At 36.3% G+C, this 20,276-nt stretch overlaps 1 protein-coding gene across 1 annotated transcript; it reads left to right on the top strand.

Annotated features, from left to right (window-relative positions):
• Window positions 1–3,335: 3,335 nt before the first annotated feature.
• On the top strand, window positions 3,336–5,008 carry LOC120266548 (glutathione S-transferase U19-like). Its single transcript, XM_039274189.1, has 2 exons — window positions 3,336–3,837; window positions 4,598–5,008. Exons 1-2 carry the CDS (start codon window positions 3,505–3,507, stop codon window positions 4,940–4,942), a joined length of 678 nt encoding a protein of 225 aa, XP_039130123.1. The 5' UTR covers window positions 3,336–3,504; the 3' UTR covers window positions 4,943–5,008.
• The last annotated feature ends 15,268 nt before the right edge of the window (window positions 5,009–20,276 follow it).

The following is a 20,276-nucleotide window of genomic DNA, read 5'->3' as shown; positions in this document are numbered from 1 at the left end:
AAATAAAAAAATATATCTCCCGGCTTCTGCCATGTCATGTTAATAATAATAATAATAATAATAATAATAATAATAATAATAATAATAATAATCTAAAGTTAACTAAAACCCAAAATATCATTGAATAACTTAGCAAATGGTAACAAGGGACTGAAATGTAAGACTCAAATGATGGACAATTTATTTATATTTGGATTGGGTAAACTCCATATGAAGGTTTAAGTGCATTATTAGTCTATGCACTATAGTTTTAATGCATTTTGATTCTTATATTTAAACAGAAAAATATTATCACTCATATACTGATGTACATAACATATAAGATTCATTTTGGTCTGTATAACTTACATGGCATCACATGAAAATACCCTCATGTATTTTATTTTTTAAAATTATTTAATGTCGAAGAGGATGAATTTCAATAACATTGCAACTTAAGCACATGTGACATATTGCACATCATCAAGGATGAATCTACATGGTAGTTAGTAGGGACAATTGTCCCATTAAAATTTGAAATGTCCATTGTGCCCATAGAGTTTATATTATATATATAGTAATTTTTTAAAATTCTTTTAACATTTGCCATCACTAAAATTAAAAAATAAAAATATATATGATAAACATTACCCCACTAAACAAAAATCCTGGATACACATCCTACCCATTATCGACATAAAATTCTTTTTAAGTAATGTGGCAAATTTGTCATGTTAACTATCATGTAACTTTTAATAAAAATTTGAGATGGGGTAACTTTTTTGAATCGGCAAGATGTGAACATATACATGTAAGGGCTTGTATGGTGGGGCCGTTCCACCCGGCTCACAATAAACGTTTAAAATTAAACACTTCATAACCGAACACTAAAACATGGCTCCCATTTTTTTTTTCAAATGAAGACGGTTGCACAAAGTTGCAATGGTATGTGTGTGTTAAATTTATGTTTATAGATCCATCTAAAAAAAATGCATTTCTCTCCGCTTCTCCACCTTTGTTTTTTAGTCTTCCACTCTAATATCAATGAAAATACTCCTCTCAACTTTTTTATTTTTTTTTTTAAATAATAGACGACAAGCGCAATTTTTTATGAATATAAACAGTACCAAACAGCACTAGAACCCGGATGTACAGTACATGTACAGTATGAGAATAGTATAGAAATCCCGGGTGAACAGTTTATGAACAGCACATGGGAACAGTACTGTTAGGGGAGAGATTTGAACCCATGACCTCCCCCCTTACACTTTGATGTCATACCATTGGGCTATCCAATGGTTGACTACTCCTCTCAACTTCACAACTCCAAACTCAAATAATTTTAAAATTCTTCAAATTTTTCATGTTTTTCCACCAAACATACAAAATTTTTAATATCCCAAAATTTTCAAAATCTCCAAAATTATCGAAATTCATAAACTTTTCCTTATTAGTTTAATCAAAGGACCAAAGTCAATTAGGTTTTCATATTCTTATCCTATATATTCCAAACCCAATTATTTAATTTGTTAATAGCAAATCAACTTCCCAATGCATAAATCAATAGCCCTCCAATTCCTACACGCGAACCAAAAAATAGTGATGAAGTTTCTTGTACCAATTAACAAAATACAAGAGAAGGTTGTCCTTTTTCATAATCACAATTTCACTCTCATTCTACACAATCAAGAATTGAGAATATTTTTCTACATGAACAACAGCATGAACAACAAATAAAAAAAACATCAGTTGTAGAGCATAGGAAATGATAAAATACTTGTAAGTCATGGCTTACCATTTCGATTGATAATATTGTAGGCACTGACCAAAATAATAGGACATTTTGTAAAAGAGTAATTAAGTGTTTTAATGAAAATCGAAGATCTGGTTCAAGAAAACTATGAGCCACATGCTTCCAATTATTAATAAATTCAACCAATTATACAACAAAATTGTTGATGGAGTATTGTAACAAATGCAGTGATGATCAACCAAAAGAGCGTGCTCAAACTCTATATTATTAGAATCATAAAACACATTTATTTTACTAATTTGTTTGGATAATGATGAAAGATGATCCAAAATGAAAAGCAAACACTCCTCTTCCTAAATCTTCAATAAAAAAAAGATCAATGAAGTCGTAACTACACCACTTCGTCTAGTACAAATACAAGTCTCGATATAGATGATAATGAAGTCAAAGTTTGTCTAATTGGTCAAAAAAACAGCAAAGGCAAAAGCATAAATAGAAAAAAAGGGGAATCAATCGTGATTGATAAAAATGTGGAGGAAGACAAAAAAAAAACCAAGGTGGGTTGCATCATGAGAATGAAGTAATGAAAAATTAACTGAAGTACAAAGTTTAAAAATATCTTTTTGAAATGGTTGTTGATCAATGATCATCACATAATGATTATGGATACTAGACTCATGAATGCTAAGCAACTTGAGAATTATCTGATGTGCAATGTCATAAAATCAAAATACAATATTTATTACTTATAATTTGTATTTTTAATGTAATGTAATTTTATTATTGTGTAATTTTAAATTAATGCAGTCTAATAGTATTAATGTAAATTTATTATTATGTAATTTACAATTAATTTATTTTATTTTTAACGTAATTTTAAAGTAAGATAATTTAATTTATCAATGTAGCCATTACAAAACAAAGCATTATGAAATAGGCCCTCAAAAAGATTAACATGTACTATTTTATAGAAAATCATATAATTTTTTAAAATATTTAAATAATGTTTTATAAAAATATAATTTTTTTATTTTATTATCTAATTGTTTTCATTAAATAATGAAATACTTTTATTAGATAAATATATTAATAATAATCTAGATATTGTGAATAATTAAAATATAAAGTAAAATGATTGTGAGTCTAATATTAGTATATATCCATTATGAGAGATAGTTTAATAAATAAAAATTTAATAGATTTATAAAAACATCTCTGATGGCATGAATACCTGCCGCTAAAATTTTTGAAAGTCTAACCATAAAAAATGCTTTAATAATATTTTCTTAAAATATATCTATCTTAACATTAAATAAATTTAAATAAAATAAAATGTATAAATATATTGTCACATAGATATCATATGAGTAATAAGGATTAAAATAAATTTTATATGCATAGTAATAAAATATTGTCCTGAAAAAAAAAACAAATAATTAATTTTTTTTTAAAAAAAAATCGTACCAATAATTTAAACAAAAAAAGGGTTGGTCCACAGGGCTCATAATTTGGAAAGGAATCCAAAGACAAAATAAAAGAAAACCCCCATAAGATTATTCGGTCAAGCCAAGTGTTGGAAAGAATACCTTCGAGATAGAACCACTCACTACCACAAATCTTTCACATTCTTTTTAGTTTTTACATGGGGTGGCCGAATCCCACTTTATTACCTGTTTAGTAGTATTCATATCCCCATATATCCTTCCCTTTAACTCACCTCTATACATCCACACCATTCTAAACTAAGAAAGAAACCAGTAGCAATATCAAGAATGGAGGAAGAGAAAGGAGAGAAGGGAGTGATACTTTTGGACTTTTGGACGAGTCCTTTCTCTCAAAGGTTAAAGATTGCAATGGATGAGAAGAATGTGGAGTTTGAGTGCATTGAAGAGGACATTCCCAACAACAAGAGCCAACTCTTGCTGAAATCCAACCCGGTTTATAAGAAGATACCAGTTCTCATACATGATGGTAAACCTATCTGTGAATCCATGGTCATTCTCAGGTACATCGATGAAGTTTGGCCTCATCAAGCTCCTTTGCTCCCCGCTGATCCTTATTCTCGTGCCATTGCTTCTTTCTGGGCCGATTTCATTGATAAAAAGGTCGGTTTTTAATATAAAAGTCAAATTTTTTTTTTTTATAAATTACATATTCAAACGCACAATTTTTGACTTGGAGAAAAATGAATTATTAATTCTCTTGTTGCCAGTGATTCAAATAATACATTTTGATTTACTGTTATTTTTTGTAATTATTTTTATAAAAATAAATGTATATATATATATATTTATTAATTACTGTGTCAGAAGGCTTAATTATTGCAGCATTAGAATACGATTCTTTTAGCCTTAGATTTTTTATGCTTATAAAATATTAGATCTGACATGGAATATATTTTTATTGTAAATTTGGATATAGTCTTGCAATTAATACTTATTTTTAATGTGAATTTTCTTTTAAATGAGAATACCCCTTAGAATCAAACCAAACTTGAGTTAGAGGAGAATAAAATATAAAAAAAAATATAAAAATTATATATAAAGATATAAATTAAGCACATACATAAAATTTATTTTTTTTATAATAAATTTGAATCTAGTAGGAGGCCAATGTTAATGTCTAGTGTAAATACTCTGTTTTTTTGTTCCTCTTTGAATTTTGTTGGAGCTAGTGGTATGGTTGTTCATATTTCTAGAAAAGTAAAAATTAAAATTAAGAAAATATTGAAATTTTGTAAAAATATAAAATAAAAAAATAATAGTAAAACATATCATAAAATATTAATTTTTTATTATTTTGTGATATATATAAATATGATCAGTCTCTCAACCTAGACACTTAAATTTTATTTTGTTTAAGTAGGTGTATGATTTAGGAACAAAAATATGGATGCGATCAGGGGAAGTGCACGAGACGGCAAAAAAAGAATTATTGGAGGTGATGAAGACTTTGGAAGGTGAATTAGGAGAGAAAGAGTTCTTTGGAGGGGATGTATTTGGATTTGTTGATATTGCTCTTGTGTCCTTTTATGGATGGTTTCCTGCATATGAGATCTTTGCCAAGTTTAGCTTTGAAGAGGAGTGCCCAAAGATTATGGCTTGGGCTAAGAGGTGCGTGCAAAGGGAGAGTGTTTGCAAAGCACTCCCTGAGCCAAAGAAGTTGTATGAGTATTTGCTTGACTTGAAGAAAACCTACAACTTGTATTGATGGGGTTTGTGTTCTTGTGACCTTTTAATGATAATAAGATGCCAATCAAATTTTTTTTTTTTATTATTTTTTTATTTTATTTTTATTTTTTTTTAAGAAAGAACCCTAAGGGTTAATTTATTGAATAGAAAAGGAGCAAAACAGCAAGGGACAATACAACAAAGCTAACAACCGAAGAAAAAAAAACTGAAATTAAAAAGAGAATCTAGCATTGCTAAAGCTCTTCATGACCCAGTAAGGAGGTCATGGCCAGACAGGAACAAATTGAGAGAATGAAGGTTAGCTCCAAGAACAGCAAGTTTGGAGGCCGGTTCCATCCAAGAACAAGGGATATCCATGATCTTAGGAGTACCAACATTCTCAACAAGAAGGTTTACATGTAAAATAGCATGGAAGAGGCATCAGATAACAGGATTGTCGTTGAAATTAAGCATGTTGAAAAGATTTGAGTTGCTTGTGAAGACATACTAAATGTAGAGTCGATTCTCAGTAGCGGTGCGTAAAGCGATTGTCAAAGCATGAATAACAACATCAATAATGGACTCAGCGGTGAATGCGCAGAAGCCTGCAATGGAAATGATATAATTAGAATTCGAAACAAAGAATCGGGTGTAGCCTACCTGCCTGACAGAATTCCAGTTTGATGCAAAGAACAAGAAGGGGCCCTCAGATTGGAAGAAGTTGTTGAGGATGGGTCGCCTGCCAAAATGGTTAACTGTTGCCTGATTGAACTCTTTAGCATGAGCAAAGGCTCACTGAACAATAAGAAAGTAATTGGGATAGACATTCTTAAAAATAGCATCGTAACGTGCTTTCCATATAAACCAGATAGTCACCGCAATAACAGAGATGGAGAGCTTATAAAGATTATAATCACTGATCCAGGCTCCAGAACTAATACAATCAGGAAATGAGAGATTGAGACTAATATGAGTTCTGAGTAAGTTCTAAATGGTATGAGCTTTGCTGCAATAATAGAACAAGTGATCAGGAGATTCAAGATCAATATTACAAAGGATACATAAGCTTCTAGGACCCAAATTGATGCTGTTGAGATAATCAGTAGTAGATAAATGCCCATGAAGAAGCAACCAAATGAAGTGCTTGACCCGAGGAGCAACAGCAAGACTCTAGAGCTTACTCCAGCCCGACCAGTGCTCAGAAGGAGAGGCAATATGATTAAACTTGACAAGGTCCCCTTGTGTATATCCCGCAAGTGCACGGGTTTGTCGAAGTAATAATCCCAGATGAGCGGGTATCGAATCCACAGGGAGTAGGGAATAAAAACACTTAATCCGCTTCTTAGCTATGTGAAAAATCAGTAGTGATAAGTGTGACAATGATTCAATTCTCAAAGGTAAAAACAACAAGTAAGAGAGCACGAGTAAAGGAGAGGTAAGGCAATCGATAAAGATGGGGTACTCGGATAATGCTCCGCCTAGGACAATTGTTTCAAGTGCAAGAACCCTCTATTATGATTCCTAATCAATGCAATGGTGAGTCGTGGAAATCCTTAAATACATAGTCCCAAATCTAAGGTCAACTATGCCTAACTCTATACATGTCCCGGAGGAGAGATTAGATAACCTCTCAACCGCAAGACTCGAATAGAGTTGCAATGAGCTCTAGGGATTCCAAGTGATAAATCTCTTCCTAATTATAGACCCTAACCTTTTGGTCCAGTGGAAGGTCCCCAACCACAATTAAGCCCCTAGATACTAAGATCACCTCAACGCTTCACTCACAGCACGGGCAACTAAGCCCCCAGCTGAGGGTCATCCCTTAGACCATTCACTCTATTACGACCGCAAAGAACTCGAGGAACGGAGGTAGAATCTATCACGCCGGGAGTGGAAAGGGGATGCTCCTGCACTCTCCTCGACTCACCCTCTCAACCGCCTCCAACCTAGCTTTGGTCTAACGCCGTGGTGTGTCACTCACTCACAGGTTACCAACAAGAACTCTCAACCCTAGTGTCACTCTAGGGAAAATGTTTATACAATCAAGCATTCAAGGTTGGAACTCACAACAAACATCAATTAATTGAAAGCATAATAAAGAGATTCAATAAAACAAATACATCCTAGGGTTCACAAATACCCAAGTACCCACTAGGGGTTTAGCTCTCCATGGAGCTAAGTACAATCAAAGAAATAGAATGTAAAAGCAATGAATCCATAGAGAAACCCCCTCGATAGTCGTGTCGATGGTCTTGTTGAAAGTCCTCTACTCGTCATTAAGGATTCCCTTGTCCGGTATAGGATACGCCTCGACGGAAGCTCCCCTACCAACCTTCTTCCGAAGGAATGACGATGTCGGAGCCGTAGAACCTCTCCAAAACCCTAGCCAATACCTCTCAAAACTATAGCTGAAACCCTCTCTCAAGTTTGGAAAAAGATGGAGAAAAGAATGCTGAAATCGGGGCTGAATCTGCTTTAAATAGGGCTGGAATCGGGCAACCACACGGTCTTGTGGATTTTTCACACGCCCATGTGGAATTTCCACACGGGCGTGGGTAATTTCCACACGCCCGTGTCGATTCTCTGGAATTGTGATTTTCGGCCGGCTGTGACGGACAAGTTCACGAGTCCATACTTTCACGTCACAAGTTCACGAAATGACCTAAAATACTTCCCGAGTCCATACTTTCATCGAGGTGATGCAAACGGGCACACGTTCACGTCGTGGATCGCTTTGCTTCTTTAATGACGGACAAGTTGGTGGAGATCTTGTTCTATGTGCATAAGTCAGAATGCTTGAGTGTGACTGCTCTTGTGCCCCTCCAAATGTTTGTGCTAACTCAAATACGAGGAGGTTGGCACACACTCTAGCATCTCACACCCGACCTATGTCTTCGCGTTTGAACTTTAGCAAGATTTCCTCCAAAATCGGTGCATTATGATCCACATTGGTTTCTTTCCTTCATACTCGGCCTCACAACCCTACCTGCACGAAAGTAACATAAAAACACACATATTAGTGTAAAAACCCGAGAAAAGTAATGCTCAACATAAGGAAAGAACGCTTCGCATTCTTATCGCACAAGCACTTATCAATTGAGATGGTGGTATACCACTGAAGAAGTATTAATGGAGTACGTATTACGGAACAAGACCCAATGATTGTTAGAAGTAACATCAATAGATCCAAGGTTAGAAAGCAGATAATCCAAATTACTACCAAACAGAACCCGCAAAGAGTAAATGTCCCAATTACCGTTAAAAACCAAATCCGACATGGAGATACTCTCAAAATCAGACGAAACATTCAAGAAGGTTGATTTAAAGGCAACGAGAACGTCAAAAAGTCACAGATCAAAGAGGAAGGAGGTACAATAGGGGTTGACAATATTAATCTAATAGAAAGGTTTCAAGATATAGGCAGTTCGACAAAGGCCACAAAAAGTCCAGGAGCAGTTAGGAAGGGCGGAGTCCAACTAGAAATTAAGAGGACCATATTTATGGTGCATGATTTCAACCCAAATGACTTGATCACAGTTGAGGAATTTGAGCATATTTTTAGCCATAAGAGAATGTTTAGCATGTGCAAGATTAAAAAACCAAGGCCTCCCTCAGTTTTATTTTCAGTAACAGCGTGGATGTCCTTTCCATTGCCACTTTTGAACAGAAGAAATCCCTGACAATTTTAGAGATTTCAAGGAGGGTAGAGTCAGGGACAGGATAGACAGAGAGGATATATGTTGGGATAGAAAGGATGATAGAGTTAATCAAAGTAGGTGGTAGGACTTCCACCGAGCACATAAACCTTGAATCCTATCAATCATAGGGTTAAAGGAAGCAACAACAAGCCGTTTGGGGGAGATAAGAACACCCAAATAGGTTAAAGGAAAGGAAGCAACACTGAAGGACAAAATGGTGCAGATACTCCTAGAAACCCGTTTAATGAACCAGGAAGGAAAATAAATTTGGGACTTAGAGGGATTGCGACTCTGACCAGTTAACCCAGCATAGATGGAAAGGCATAGCTTGATATTTCGAGCATCACCTAGATGCACGGGAAACTAGAACAAGATCATATGCAAACATAAGATGGTTGAAATTGGTCCAAAGATTGCAATCAAACCTAGGGATCATGTTGGATCGGAGGGCAAAATTTAACATGAAAGTAAAATTTTGGGAGACAAGGATGAAGAGGTAAGAAGAGATAGGGTCCCCTTGGCAAACCCCCCGAGAAGAGGAAAACCAAGGAGAGGGATTCACATTAACAATGATAGAGAAGGAGCTAGAGCTTAGACAGGTATGGATCCAAGAAATCCAAAGATCAGGGAAGTTCATTCTGGTTAAGGTGGCAAGAATTGCACTTCAGCTAAGGGTATCATAAGCCTTTTCAATATCGATCTTAATTAACATCCTAGAAGGGCCATTACAATCAACCTTAATCGAATGAGCAACTTCTTGCACAGCTAAAATATTATCGAAGGCACCACGCTCTGAGACAAACCCCGCTTGTTTACGACCAACAAAAAGAGGGAGAATAACTTTAAGACAATTGGAGAAGATTTTGGAGATCAACTTATAGCAGACATTACAAAGGGAAAAGGGTCTAAAGTCAGAGACTAATTTGGGATTCGCTTTCTTAGGAACAAGAGTAATAAAAGTCCTACCCCAACAGGAAGGGAGAATAGAAAAAGCGAAGAAATGGCTAATAGCGGAGACTAACTGATCATCGATAACATGCCAAAAAAAGGATAAAATTCCACATTAAACCCATCAGGCCCAGGGGACTTATTAGAAGAAAGATCCAGAAAGGTAAGGAAGACTTCTTCCTTACTAAGAGTATGAATGAGGTGATGAGCATCTGAATCGGAGAACCGAGGAACATAAGAGGGCAAAGCATTACAAAGGTTACTGAAACCATTCTCAGCAGTGTTAGTCCATAAATTAGAATAAAAATTCATAAAAGCCTGCTCTATACCTGCACAGTCACTGAAAGTGTTACCATGAAGATTAGATATTTGAGAAATATGGTTATAGTGGGATCGAATACGAGCAGAGTTATGGAAAAACTAGTATTCTAATTACCATCACATTACCCAAAGCAACCTAGCACGTTGGGCCCATTTACTAGAAATTTGACACTAAAGAGCAACGAGCCTAGTTTACTATACTTGCAGGATAATCTGAGTATCCAAAGACAGGTTAGAAAGCTCCAAGCTATAAATATCTGTTTTAGTACGATTAAGAGCAAGTTCAATAGAATTTAGACCAGTGGATCTCCAAGAATTGGTAGAATATTGGGCTCGAGAGAGCAGAAGGAGGAAAACCTGCATAAGGTTAACGTGGGGGGAGAAGGACCAGGCATCCTTGACAGCAGAGTGACAACCAGAGTACTCCAACCAATAATTTTCAAAATGAAAAGTGCGACAAGACCGGTTAAAATGCAGAGAAACAAACAGAATAAGAGGAGAATGATCGGAGAAACTACGAGATAAGTGTTTAAGAGAATAGGATTTAAAGAGAGAAATCTAGTCCAGGTTTACAAGGCAGCGGTCTAACCTCGCCCAGTGATGAGCCAGACCACGCTGATTGTTGCACCAAGTAATCACAAGACCAGAAAAGTTTAAATCCAGCAGGTTGTTAAAATCGATAAAGTTAAGGAAAGACATCGCTTTGCGAGAATAGTAAGAAAAGGAGCCACCCTTATGCTCGTTTCGGTGAAGGACAGTGTTAAAATACCAAGAATGAGCCAAGGGAGACAGAGAAGAGATTTTAGAGAGTTCGTACCAAACAAAACACTTGGAGCGAAAACGGTGAGAGTTATAAACAACTGAGATAATGAAGTTATATGAAGAGTTAGGGGAAACTATAATATGGAGCACACGATGAGATATAGCAATTGGAGTAACCTGACCGAGGCTCAGCCGCCAACAAACCAAAATGCTGCCTGAGTAGCCATCAACTAGAATAGCGGCCCACCCCCAAGAATGAGGAAGTTTAAAACAAAATCTATCCACTCGATCTAAGTTGGCTCTAGTTTCAACGAGGCAAACAAAGACCAATTTGTTTTGACAAATAAGATGAAAGACTCGAGAGAGAGTGTCCCGAGTAGAAAGTCCTCTGCAATTCCAACAAAGTATGTTGTTAGTCATCATAAACATCTAAAGAAAAAGGCCAAAAAAATTAGATAACTCCCTACAAAGGAATGACAGTAAAAAGACTAAGACAAAAAGGAAGAGCGATCAGGAACAACTGTTTCCAAGATCCACTCTCCCCTTTTTCTGGGAAGCGGCCGCAGGATAGGACCATTTTCTAATTAACGCCTCACCCCAAGCTTCATCTTGATACTAGTCAAGTGTCATCATATCATCGGGTTCATCATCATCAATCATTTGCTCATCTAACTCAATTGAATCATCGTTATCTGGAACACTACTCTCCTCCATGTTGTCGGTGTCAAGAGCCTCTGAAACCTTATCAACCACCATTGAATGGAAGTGACTATGGATATCAGAGGAGGAGGAAAGGATCAGAGTCACAGAGGAATGAAAGACTAGTGGGGGAGCCAGAATGAAGAGATAAAGGGGTTTTCCTTTGTTTGGGGACTTGTGCGAAAAAAGAGGGTGAATGGAGGTGTCAGGCAACATAGTAGTGGAAATAGTAACTTCTCTGCTGTTAAATATCGAGGAGTCCCTAAGGAGGGTGGGAGGCTCAATGGGAAGTTGGGGGATCTAGATTAGGAGGTAGAGTCATCAAATCCGAAGCGATTGCAGTAGCACAGGAGGCATGATGAGCGAGGGACCACCCACTATCTCCTCCCCGTAGCCTTCCACGTGTGCTCTAATTAACAGCACCTCGAGAGTTGCTATCATCGTTCCTCATAACAACTACCATGTCAGAGGTCATGTGAACACGCGTGCGCTGCCACCTCGACCCCGTTGACGATCGCGCCTACGAGAAACAAGCAACCAAGGTTGTAATCCAATTCTGAAGGTGAGGAGGAGTCCGACCCTATAGGGAATGGGCAAAGATCAACCACACCTGAAACTATATAAGCAACATCCTATGATCGCCCATGACTGATCGCATGCCCTCATGATGCACGAGGAGATGGAGGGGCAGCGGCATTCCAGTCGTTGGCTTAACGGTACAAGCGTTAGATCCATTCCCAACAACATCACAGGAGTAGCAAAACGTGGGGAGTCGCTCGTAAAGAACAATAATGAAGACACGACACTGATCATTGCCAATTCAAAAACCTTTGCTCAAGGGTTTGGAGAGATAGATCTCAATGCAAACCCTGGCATATTTTGACCTTGAAAGAGAAACAGTTAGATCATCAATTTTGAGAAGATTACCAAGGTGCCCAGAAATAGATTCAAAAGTATTACCATCCCAGAACTTGACAGGGAGGTTATGAAGTTGTACCCAAATGACAGCCGTATTGAGCTTAGCGAACACCGGCTCAAAGAATGGACACCATGTAGAAAGTTGGAGGATTATACCATTGATTGACCAAGGCCCCTCAAGCAAGAGACGTTGTATCACATCATGGAAAGCGCATCTGATTAGAAAGAAGCCGCTGGGAAGATTAGAGATCATCACCTCTCCAATTTCAGCCCATTTGGTCACCAAGAACGTTTGAACTTGGTTGAAGGAGGGAGTTTTTCCGTAGAATTTGCCGTAGAGGAAGTGTTGGAAATACAAACGGGCTCGAGATAAAGCATCATCATCATCAATTTTGACAAACTCCATTGTTGACTCCTTAAGTTTGCTCAAAACCTGAGCATTATGAAGAGGAGAATTATCATTGTAGTGACTAGCAACAGAGGCAATTTGAGCCCACGATTTGGGGGGAGATTTGAGAGTGGGGGAGTTTGAGGTCTGTCCCCCACTTGCCATGGCAAGAGGGGGAAAGAAGAGGAAGAGAGGGGCTGAGGAAAGTTACAGGTTGCAGGTTTCTCACAGAGAAGGCACAGCTAATGGTATGCTGAAATCAACTTTCTCATTGGTATTTGGGTTACATTTTTAGTGCTAGCACTTGATTGCTAGTGGTGATACACAGTTTTATATTCATATGTGTGTGCTATGTAAATTATTTAACCATGAAAGTTGTTAATAAGGTATTTGCCTTAGCTGAAGAAATTTTGGAATTTTTGTTAAGAAATTTTTATACAGATAAGATGTTACAAATATAACAATGATATACATAAAAAAATATATGAATTAATTTTATAAATAATTAATATATAAATGAAGAATAAATTATTATAAAACTAAATATATAGTTGCTAAAAATAAAATATAGTGCATATATTAATACGTAAAAAACATTGAATTTTAAACTAGAGTAATTTTAAGAGACATACGATGGGTTCTGAGATGAGGAATTATCTTAAAAGTTTGTTTGGTTGGGAATTGCCACTCTTCTCTTAAGAAGCGAAGTAAAATACACATTATACATCCATTAAAGTACATTATTAATTTTAAAATATTTATATTCTTATTAATTCACTAAATTTTAAGCTGGTCAAATAAAATTTTTCTTTCTAACTCAATATTTAATAAAATATTTCTTTAATCTCAACCTAAAATCTGAGAGACCCTCGAAAAATTTTAAATGGATCATGAGAGTATTTTATTGTTATTAATTTATTATTATTACTATTATTATTTTATTTTGACAAAAGGAGCTAAAAGCTAGAAGAAAAAATAAAAAAAAAATAAAGACCACAACTAACAACTGCTCTTAGCAACCATTTGGGAAGATCAAGGCCCTGATGAAACAAATAAACATCAGGGTTGAGACTAGCATAGTTATCTAGTGAGTTTACCAAGCCATTAAGATCCAGAGGAATCTAATCCAATACAAAATTTTCATTTCCATGTATGAGTTTATGTATTCTCGTGATCTACTCTTCAAAACTCCAACTTGTGAAAGGGTTCTTGTGACTTATCAAGTCTATTAGTGTCAAACAATCACTCAAGGCTTAGTCCAACTTGACATTCCTACTCCTACTGATCTTCAAGGCATACTCCAAAGCTGCCAATTCCACTTGAATACTAATTAATCCCAAGGATATCATTCCATTCACTAGCCAATAGAATCATACCATTATTGACAACAACAAATCCAAGGCCATAGGGCTTATGTGCATCAGTCCAGGATGCATCACTTAAAACTTTTAAAGAAAAAGTAAGGGTTGTGAGAAGTTACTTGCCAATGGCTCTGGGCCTCCTTGAGTACTCCAATACATATTGAATTGCATTGTTGGCAACTTGACTAGGTGAGATAGGTTTTTTATGAAAAACTAGATTACATCTGGCTTTCCAGATTATCCAAGCTCCAGTGGGCATCAAGGCCTTAATGAAATGCTTATCACCTCTAGAAGCCCAGTTATGCCAAGACCTTTAGTAAAATTAATACAAATCTACATATTCATGCCAATCCTAGCTTCCATTAAAAACTGGCATTCTCTGGCCACTCTACAACACTCCACAAAATATGGTTGGTTGTTTCTTTAGCCATGCCACACAAAGGGCAGGCTAATTGGGGGGCCAATGTTCACATTATGCAAAAAATCATATGTAAGAGTATGACCATGTAGCATCCTCCAGATATAGACTTTAACTTGAGGAGCTATGTGGAGTTTCCAAAAAAAAATGCCAACCCCTCCTCCATTCACCATCCGCTGAAACACAATGTTGGTTCAAATGATTGTAAATAACATTAGAAATCCTATTTGATTCAACAACAAGAGGCCAAACACAATGTTTAGTAAAAGAGCTATCAAATTTGAGAGCATGCAATCTATTCCAATCCAAATGCATCCCAAGAAATCAACCAAAACATTACCTTGAAGAAAATTAATAACTTTCAAACTTTCAAGAGGAAATTCTAAAATAATAAATGTGGGTTGAAGAGCAAAAAGGTATTAAAATATCAAGGATATTTCCAAAAATCAACACTTTTAGGATTGCAAACATTAATCCAAAGATTTGTCTTAATGAAATCAGCAATTTTAACAAGCATTTTAAAAAACCAAGAGGATTTGGCAAGACAATGGTTGGCCCATATATCAAAATCACCATACTTAAGTTTCAAAATGTGAATCCAATGTTTGTTTTCAAAATTTAAAACAACAAACACATTTTTGGCCATCAAAGCTACCTTAACATTCTTGAGATTCATGATGCCCAGCCTTCCTTTAGTTTTAGCAAGCGTAGTACAATTCTAACCCATGAAATGAAAGCCACTATTATTATTACCCTTGTTCCAAAGGAATTTTCTAGCCAATTTTGAAATATCATCCAAAGTAGAGTCCAGAACAAAATAACAAGACAGAATATAGGAAGGGATTGAAAGTAAAGAACTATTAATAAGGACTGCTCGACCAGCCTTGGAGATTTTAGAGTGGTTCCAAGAATTAATGCAGCTCACAACACGGTTAAGTAAATAATGGCATTGATGATCCAAGAGCCTTCTAGGGGAGATAAGAGCACCTAGATATTTGAAAGGAAAGGAACCCAAGTTCATAGCCAAAATGGATTTAATAGCAGAAGTAATCCTTCTATTACACCAATTTGGGAGATGAATGGTGGATTTAGTCAAGTTGGTTCTTTGACCAGTGAGATTTCTATAAATATCCAAGAAAAGCTTTCAATTTTTGGCTAAGGCTCTGGAGGCCCTAGTGACAATGATTAGATCATTAGAAAATATAAGTAGATTAAAATTTAATTCAAGCATTTTGTCAAAACCTAGAACCATCTCTAACCTCATAGCATAATTTTAAAAAAAAATAAAAAATATTGGGACACTAGAAGAAAAGGAAAAGGAGAAATTAAATATCCAAGAAAAGCTTTCAATTTTTGGCTAAGGCTCTGGAGGCCCTAGTGACAATGATTAGATCATTAGAAAATATAAGTAGATTAAAAATTTAATTCAAGCATTTTGTCAAAACCTAGAACCATCTCTAACCTCATAGCATAATTTTAAAAAAAAATAAAAAATATTGGGACACTAGAAGAAAAGGAAAAGGAGAAATTAAATCTCCTTGTCTAACCCCTCTAATTAGATGATTGGCCACTAATAAGGAAGGCAAAGTTGGCTGAAGAAATACAAGTTTCAATCAAAGAAATCCAAATGTAAGGGAAAATCATATTTATAAGGGTATCAAGAATAGCATTCCAATCTAGCACATCATAATGTTTCTCTATATTGATTTTTAAGAGCATCCTAGGGAGGGTTTGGGCATCATTCTTAAGGAAATGGACCAATTTCTGCATAGCTATAATGTTATCAAAGGTAGAGCAGCTAGCCAGCAAAAAAGACCATTTGAATCAAAGCAACGCAAGTCTTGTCTCAGGAATTAGGAATGGTGGTTGTCTGAAAAAAAAATGAGTGATGGGTTTCAACAAAAAGTCTCTAACCATTTCCCAATAAAAAAAATATAGAACTCAACATTAAGTCCATCAGGACCCTTGCTCTTCTCCTTAGGCATAGATTTAAGAGTGCAATATACTTCACTAAGAGTCACATGCCTAATGAACATCTCTCTCTCTCTCTCTCTCTCTCTCTCTCTCTCTCTCTCTCTCTCTCTCTCTCTCTCTATCACTAATGGGTAAAAAATTGAGATCACTAGGGAGAGCAAAGACCAAATCTAATGCAGAGGTACCATTGGCAGAAGTCCACAAGTTGGAATAGAAATTTGTTAAACAATTGGAGATATTACTAAAAATATGAGTAAGCAAGACAAGTTTTGCCCGTAATAGCAGAAATCCTATTCTAATGATTCCTAATTTTGGGCACATAATGGAAGAAAAAATGTTGAAATCGCTATTTTTGAGCCACAATGCCCTTTGAGCCCAGCGAATAGAGTTCTGCTTAAGCAAAGCAATATGTCTATTATTAAGGGACCTAAGAGAACAACAATCTAAAAAGCTTGAATCAACAAAAGCATCAATGGATTCTAGACAACTAATAGTAGTTTTAGTTCTAAGAATGCCACTATTTAGGGAAGACATACCCTTGGTACGCCAATTAATTAAATAGATTTTGGTATAAGATAGGAGATGGGGTAGTGCATGAATAGGGGGAAAATTGGTCCTACACTATTAAGCATTAGCAATCGCCTTATAATAACCTTGGTATTTAAATCAATTAGTGTCAAAACCTAAACACTTGCTTTTGCGAGGAACCTTGAACCTAGCTTTGAGAAGTAAGGAGCATGATTTGAAGGCACCTTAGAGAGATGCTGATTACAGTAAGAGTCAAACTTGGAAACCCAGAAAATTTTTAGACAAAAATCTATCAAGTCTAGCCCAGTGCCTAGGCAAGCCTCCTTAGCCATTGCACCAAATAAAAACAAGACTGATAAAACCCAAATTCAAAAGAGGATTTCTAGAAATAAAATCTCTAAAAAACTGAGATTTAACATAGTAATCGTTAAAAGCCTCCCCCACCTTTTTTTCTCCCTCTAAACTACTCTTTAGATGATAAAACAACATTAAAATCACCAGTCACAATCTAGGAGAGAAAAAGAAAGAAAAACCATATAAAAAATTTCATTCCTCTTTTTGAATAGAAACATGTTGAGCATTATAAATGATAGACAACACCCATGCAAAAAGATTACTAGCAGTTATCACTAGATGTAAAACATATTGAGAGAAGACAAGTGGAGTAATCTTACCAACCCAATGATTTCACAAAATAATGATACCTCCAAACATTCCTCTAGCTAGGATAGTTTCCCACTCCCAAATTTGGAAAATTTAGAGTAGAAACAAATAATTCTTTCTTTGTTCGCACGAATTTTAACTAAACACAAAAAAATCCAACTTGAGATCGGTAAGGAAACACTTAACATGATTTGTAGTTCTAGAGTTGAAACCCTACAATTCCAGCATAGAATATTAGCAGTATTCATAAAATAACTGAGTCAAAGAAAGAAAAAAAAAATCCAATAAATAAGAGGAGATAAAGAGAATAAAGCATTAAGCTCCAGAGGCATTCTTCCACCCTTTCTTTGGCTTTGAGGCTGACTTCATAGTTCCTCTTTACTCCAGAGCCTCTAGCTTCACATCTTTTAAATATTGCACTAGGGTCATGTCATCATCCATGCTTTCAAGGTCTTCCAATCCTTTCTTAAGTTCCTCTTCCATCTCCTCCATCTCTTGCTTCAAATTTGAAGTCGCCAAATTGAAAGCAATAGACACTCTATATACCAAACGGTTATGGGAATCAACATCTGAAGGTAGAGAATGGGAATGAGGCACTTAAAGGTTAACTCTAGTGTTTTAAGAGGTGATGGGGATAGAATTAGACTGGTGAGAAGACAAAGGGTTGTCCTTCTCCACACCATAATAGTTAATGACTCGGTTTGTGAAATGAGGCACTTGATTGCTAATGCCTTCCCCAAAATGGGAAAGCACAATGGATGGATTTAATTGCGTATGTGGGGAGGCGAAAGGATGAGTGAGATTAGACTAAAAAAATGACATTATCATCATTACCAGGAGGAGCAACCTTCATTGTATCATCAAGATAGAAAGTGGATCTCTATCCATCGGTGGTTTTTTTTTATCATAGTAATTCCAAGTCCAACCTCTTCTACCGCCAAGTATTGACCTTCAGTTTCCATGTCTTCATTAGCCATGTGCTGGGAACCAGCCTCAGATGAATGCCATGTATCTTTCTAAGAACATTGCTCTGCATACCAAGGAGCAATGCCTAGGCCTCATCGATGATCCTGGCCCCGACTATGTTAGACCACTGGCTAGGGACCAAAGTCAACGTTCAAGGGTGCCATTGCATCCAACCCAACATTCTGTGCAAATTTAGCACCATTCTCTTCTAAGATCTCCACTTGTCCTTCTTCGTCCAACTACATATCATGCTCATCGGTAGTCCAGCTAGCCTTGAAATCCACCACATTAGCATGATACACTGTTGTTGAGTTGCAAGCAGGATGAGTACGAGGACACACAACATGCCTGATACGGCAGCAACTAAAACAGAAAGTCGGCAATCATTCGTAAAGAACAGCCACCATGGCCTTCCTATCCTCATTACCTACTCACAATCCCCATTTGAGTGGATGTGTGAGGCAATCTCCACACACAAAAATGAGCAAACATAGATCTAGAGAGGATGAGAGTGTATTCATCCACCTTGATGAATCTTCCAAATTAGGCACCTTTATTCTCAAGGATCTCCCCCTCCCAGTATTCCATTGGAAGGTTATGGTGTTGAACCTAAACTGATGTCGTATCTAGTTTTCAAAGGTAGGCAGAAAATTTTTCTTCCATCAGACAAGCTGGAAAACCATATGTTGATCATCTAGGGGATTCCCCAAAGGAAGAAATCTACCATTTTTCAGATTTTGGCACTTAAATGTAATAGAAGCTATTGGGTATGTCCACCATCGTGAAGGAACCCAAACCCCTCCAATGTCCAATCAAAGCAAACTTAACTTGGTCAAGGGGAAATGGCTTACCTAGGAATGTGGTACCTTGTCCTGATTTTCGACTTCGGGCATCTTCTTCGATTCTTATGCATGCATTAGGGTTAAAATGGTCATTCAGCACTAGTGGCATCCTTGCATGATTGCACGGTAGGTTGTGTGTGAAAACCAGCCGAAAACCAGGGGCAAAATGGTCTTTTGGTCTCATTTCTTTCTATTTTCTATTATTAAGGGCATTTTGGTAGTTTCCCTTTTTCTTAGAAAAAAAATTGAAAATGAAAGGATAATAAGCAACCTGGCACCTTATCTTTTCTCTCATCCCTTTCTTTCTTCTATGTTTTCCCTCTTGTTTTCCTTATTCCACCGAACACCCAATCCTTGAAAAAAATTTGTCGGCGAGCTTTTTCGGTGAATCAACGCTCCTATTCTCTTCATATCATTCTCCCGAGCTTAGAAAGGCTTTGATTCAAGGTTTTTTCCTTATATTTTCTTCATATTTAATCATTTTCAAAAATCTTTGAAAACCTAGAAAAACTTTAGCCTTTTCTTGTATTTCTTTAGTTCAAATTGAATCCCTTCTTACTTGGAATAAATTGGAACTAATTTTACTTCGGTTTGAGGTCGTTTGGGTCCAAAATGACGTCGTTTTTCCCTAAAAACCTAGAGTTACATGTTCGACATGTAATATTGCATTCTCATGCATTTTAGTTTCCATTCTTGTGTTCGTGGGTTCTTAGATCCCCTGCTTGATTCTAGGTGGTGAGGCATCTTCCAAAGGGAAGGAAATTGCCTACCAGTGAACGCGTCTCGAGGTGAGACAACTGTTTTTGTGAGTGGTTTAATTGTTAATTGCATAGATTTAATAAGAGTATTATAGTATCGCTTTACATGTTTTATATCATAAATTTGATG

The sequence above is a fragment of the Dioscorea cayenensis genome, chromosome 8, assembly GCF_009730915.1.
Source record: "Dioscorea cayenensis subsp. rotundata cultivar TDr96_F1 chromosome 8, TDr96_F1_v2_PseudoChromosome.rev07_lg8_w22 25.fasta, whole genome shotgun sequence".
Classification (NCBI taxonomy): Eukaryota; Viridiplantae; Streptophyta; class Magnoliopsida; order Dioscoreales; family Dioscoreaceae; genus Dioscorea; species Dioscorea cayenensis.
The sequence above is the reverse complement of the archived record's forward strand: the minus strand, read 5'-3'. Positions and strand labels throughout refer to the sequence as shown.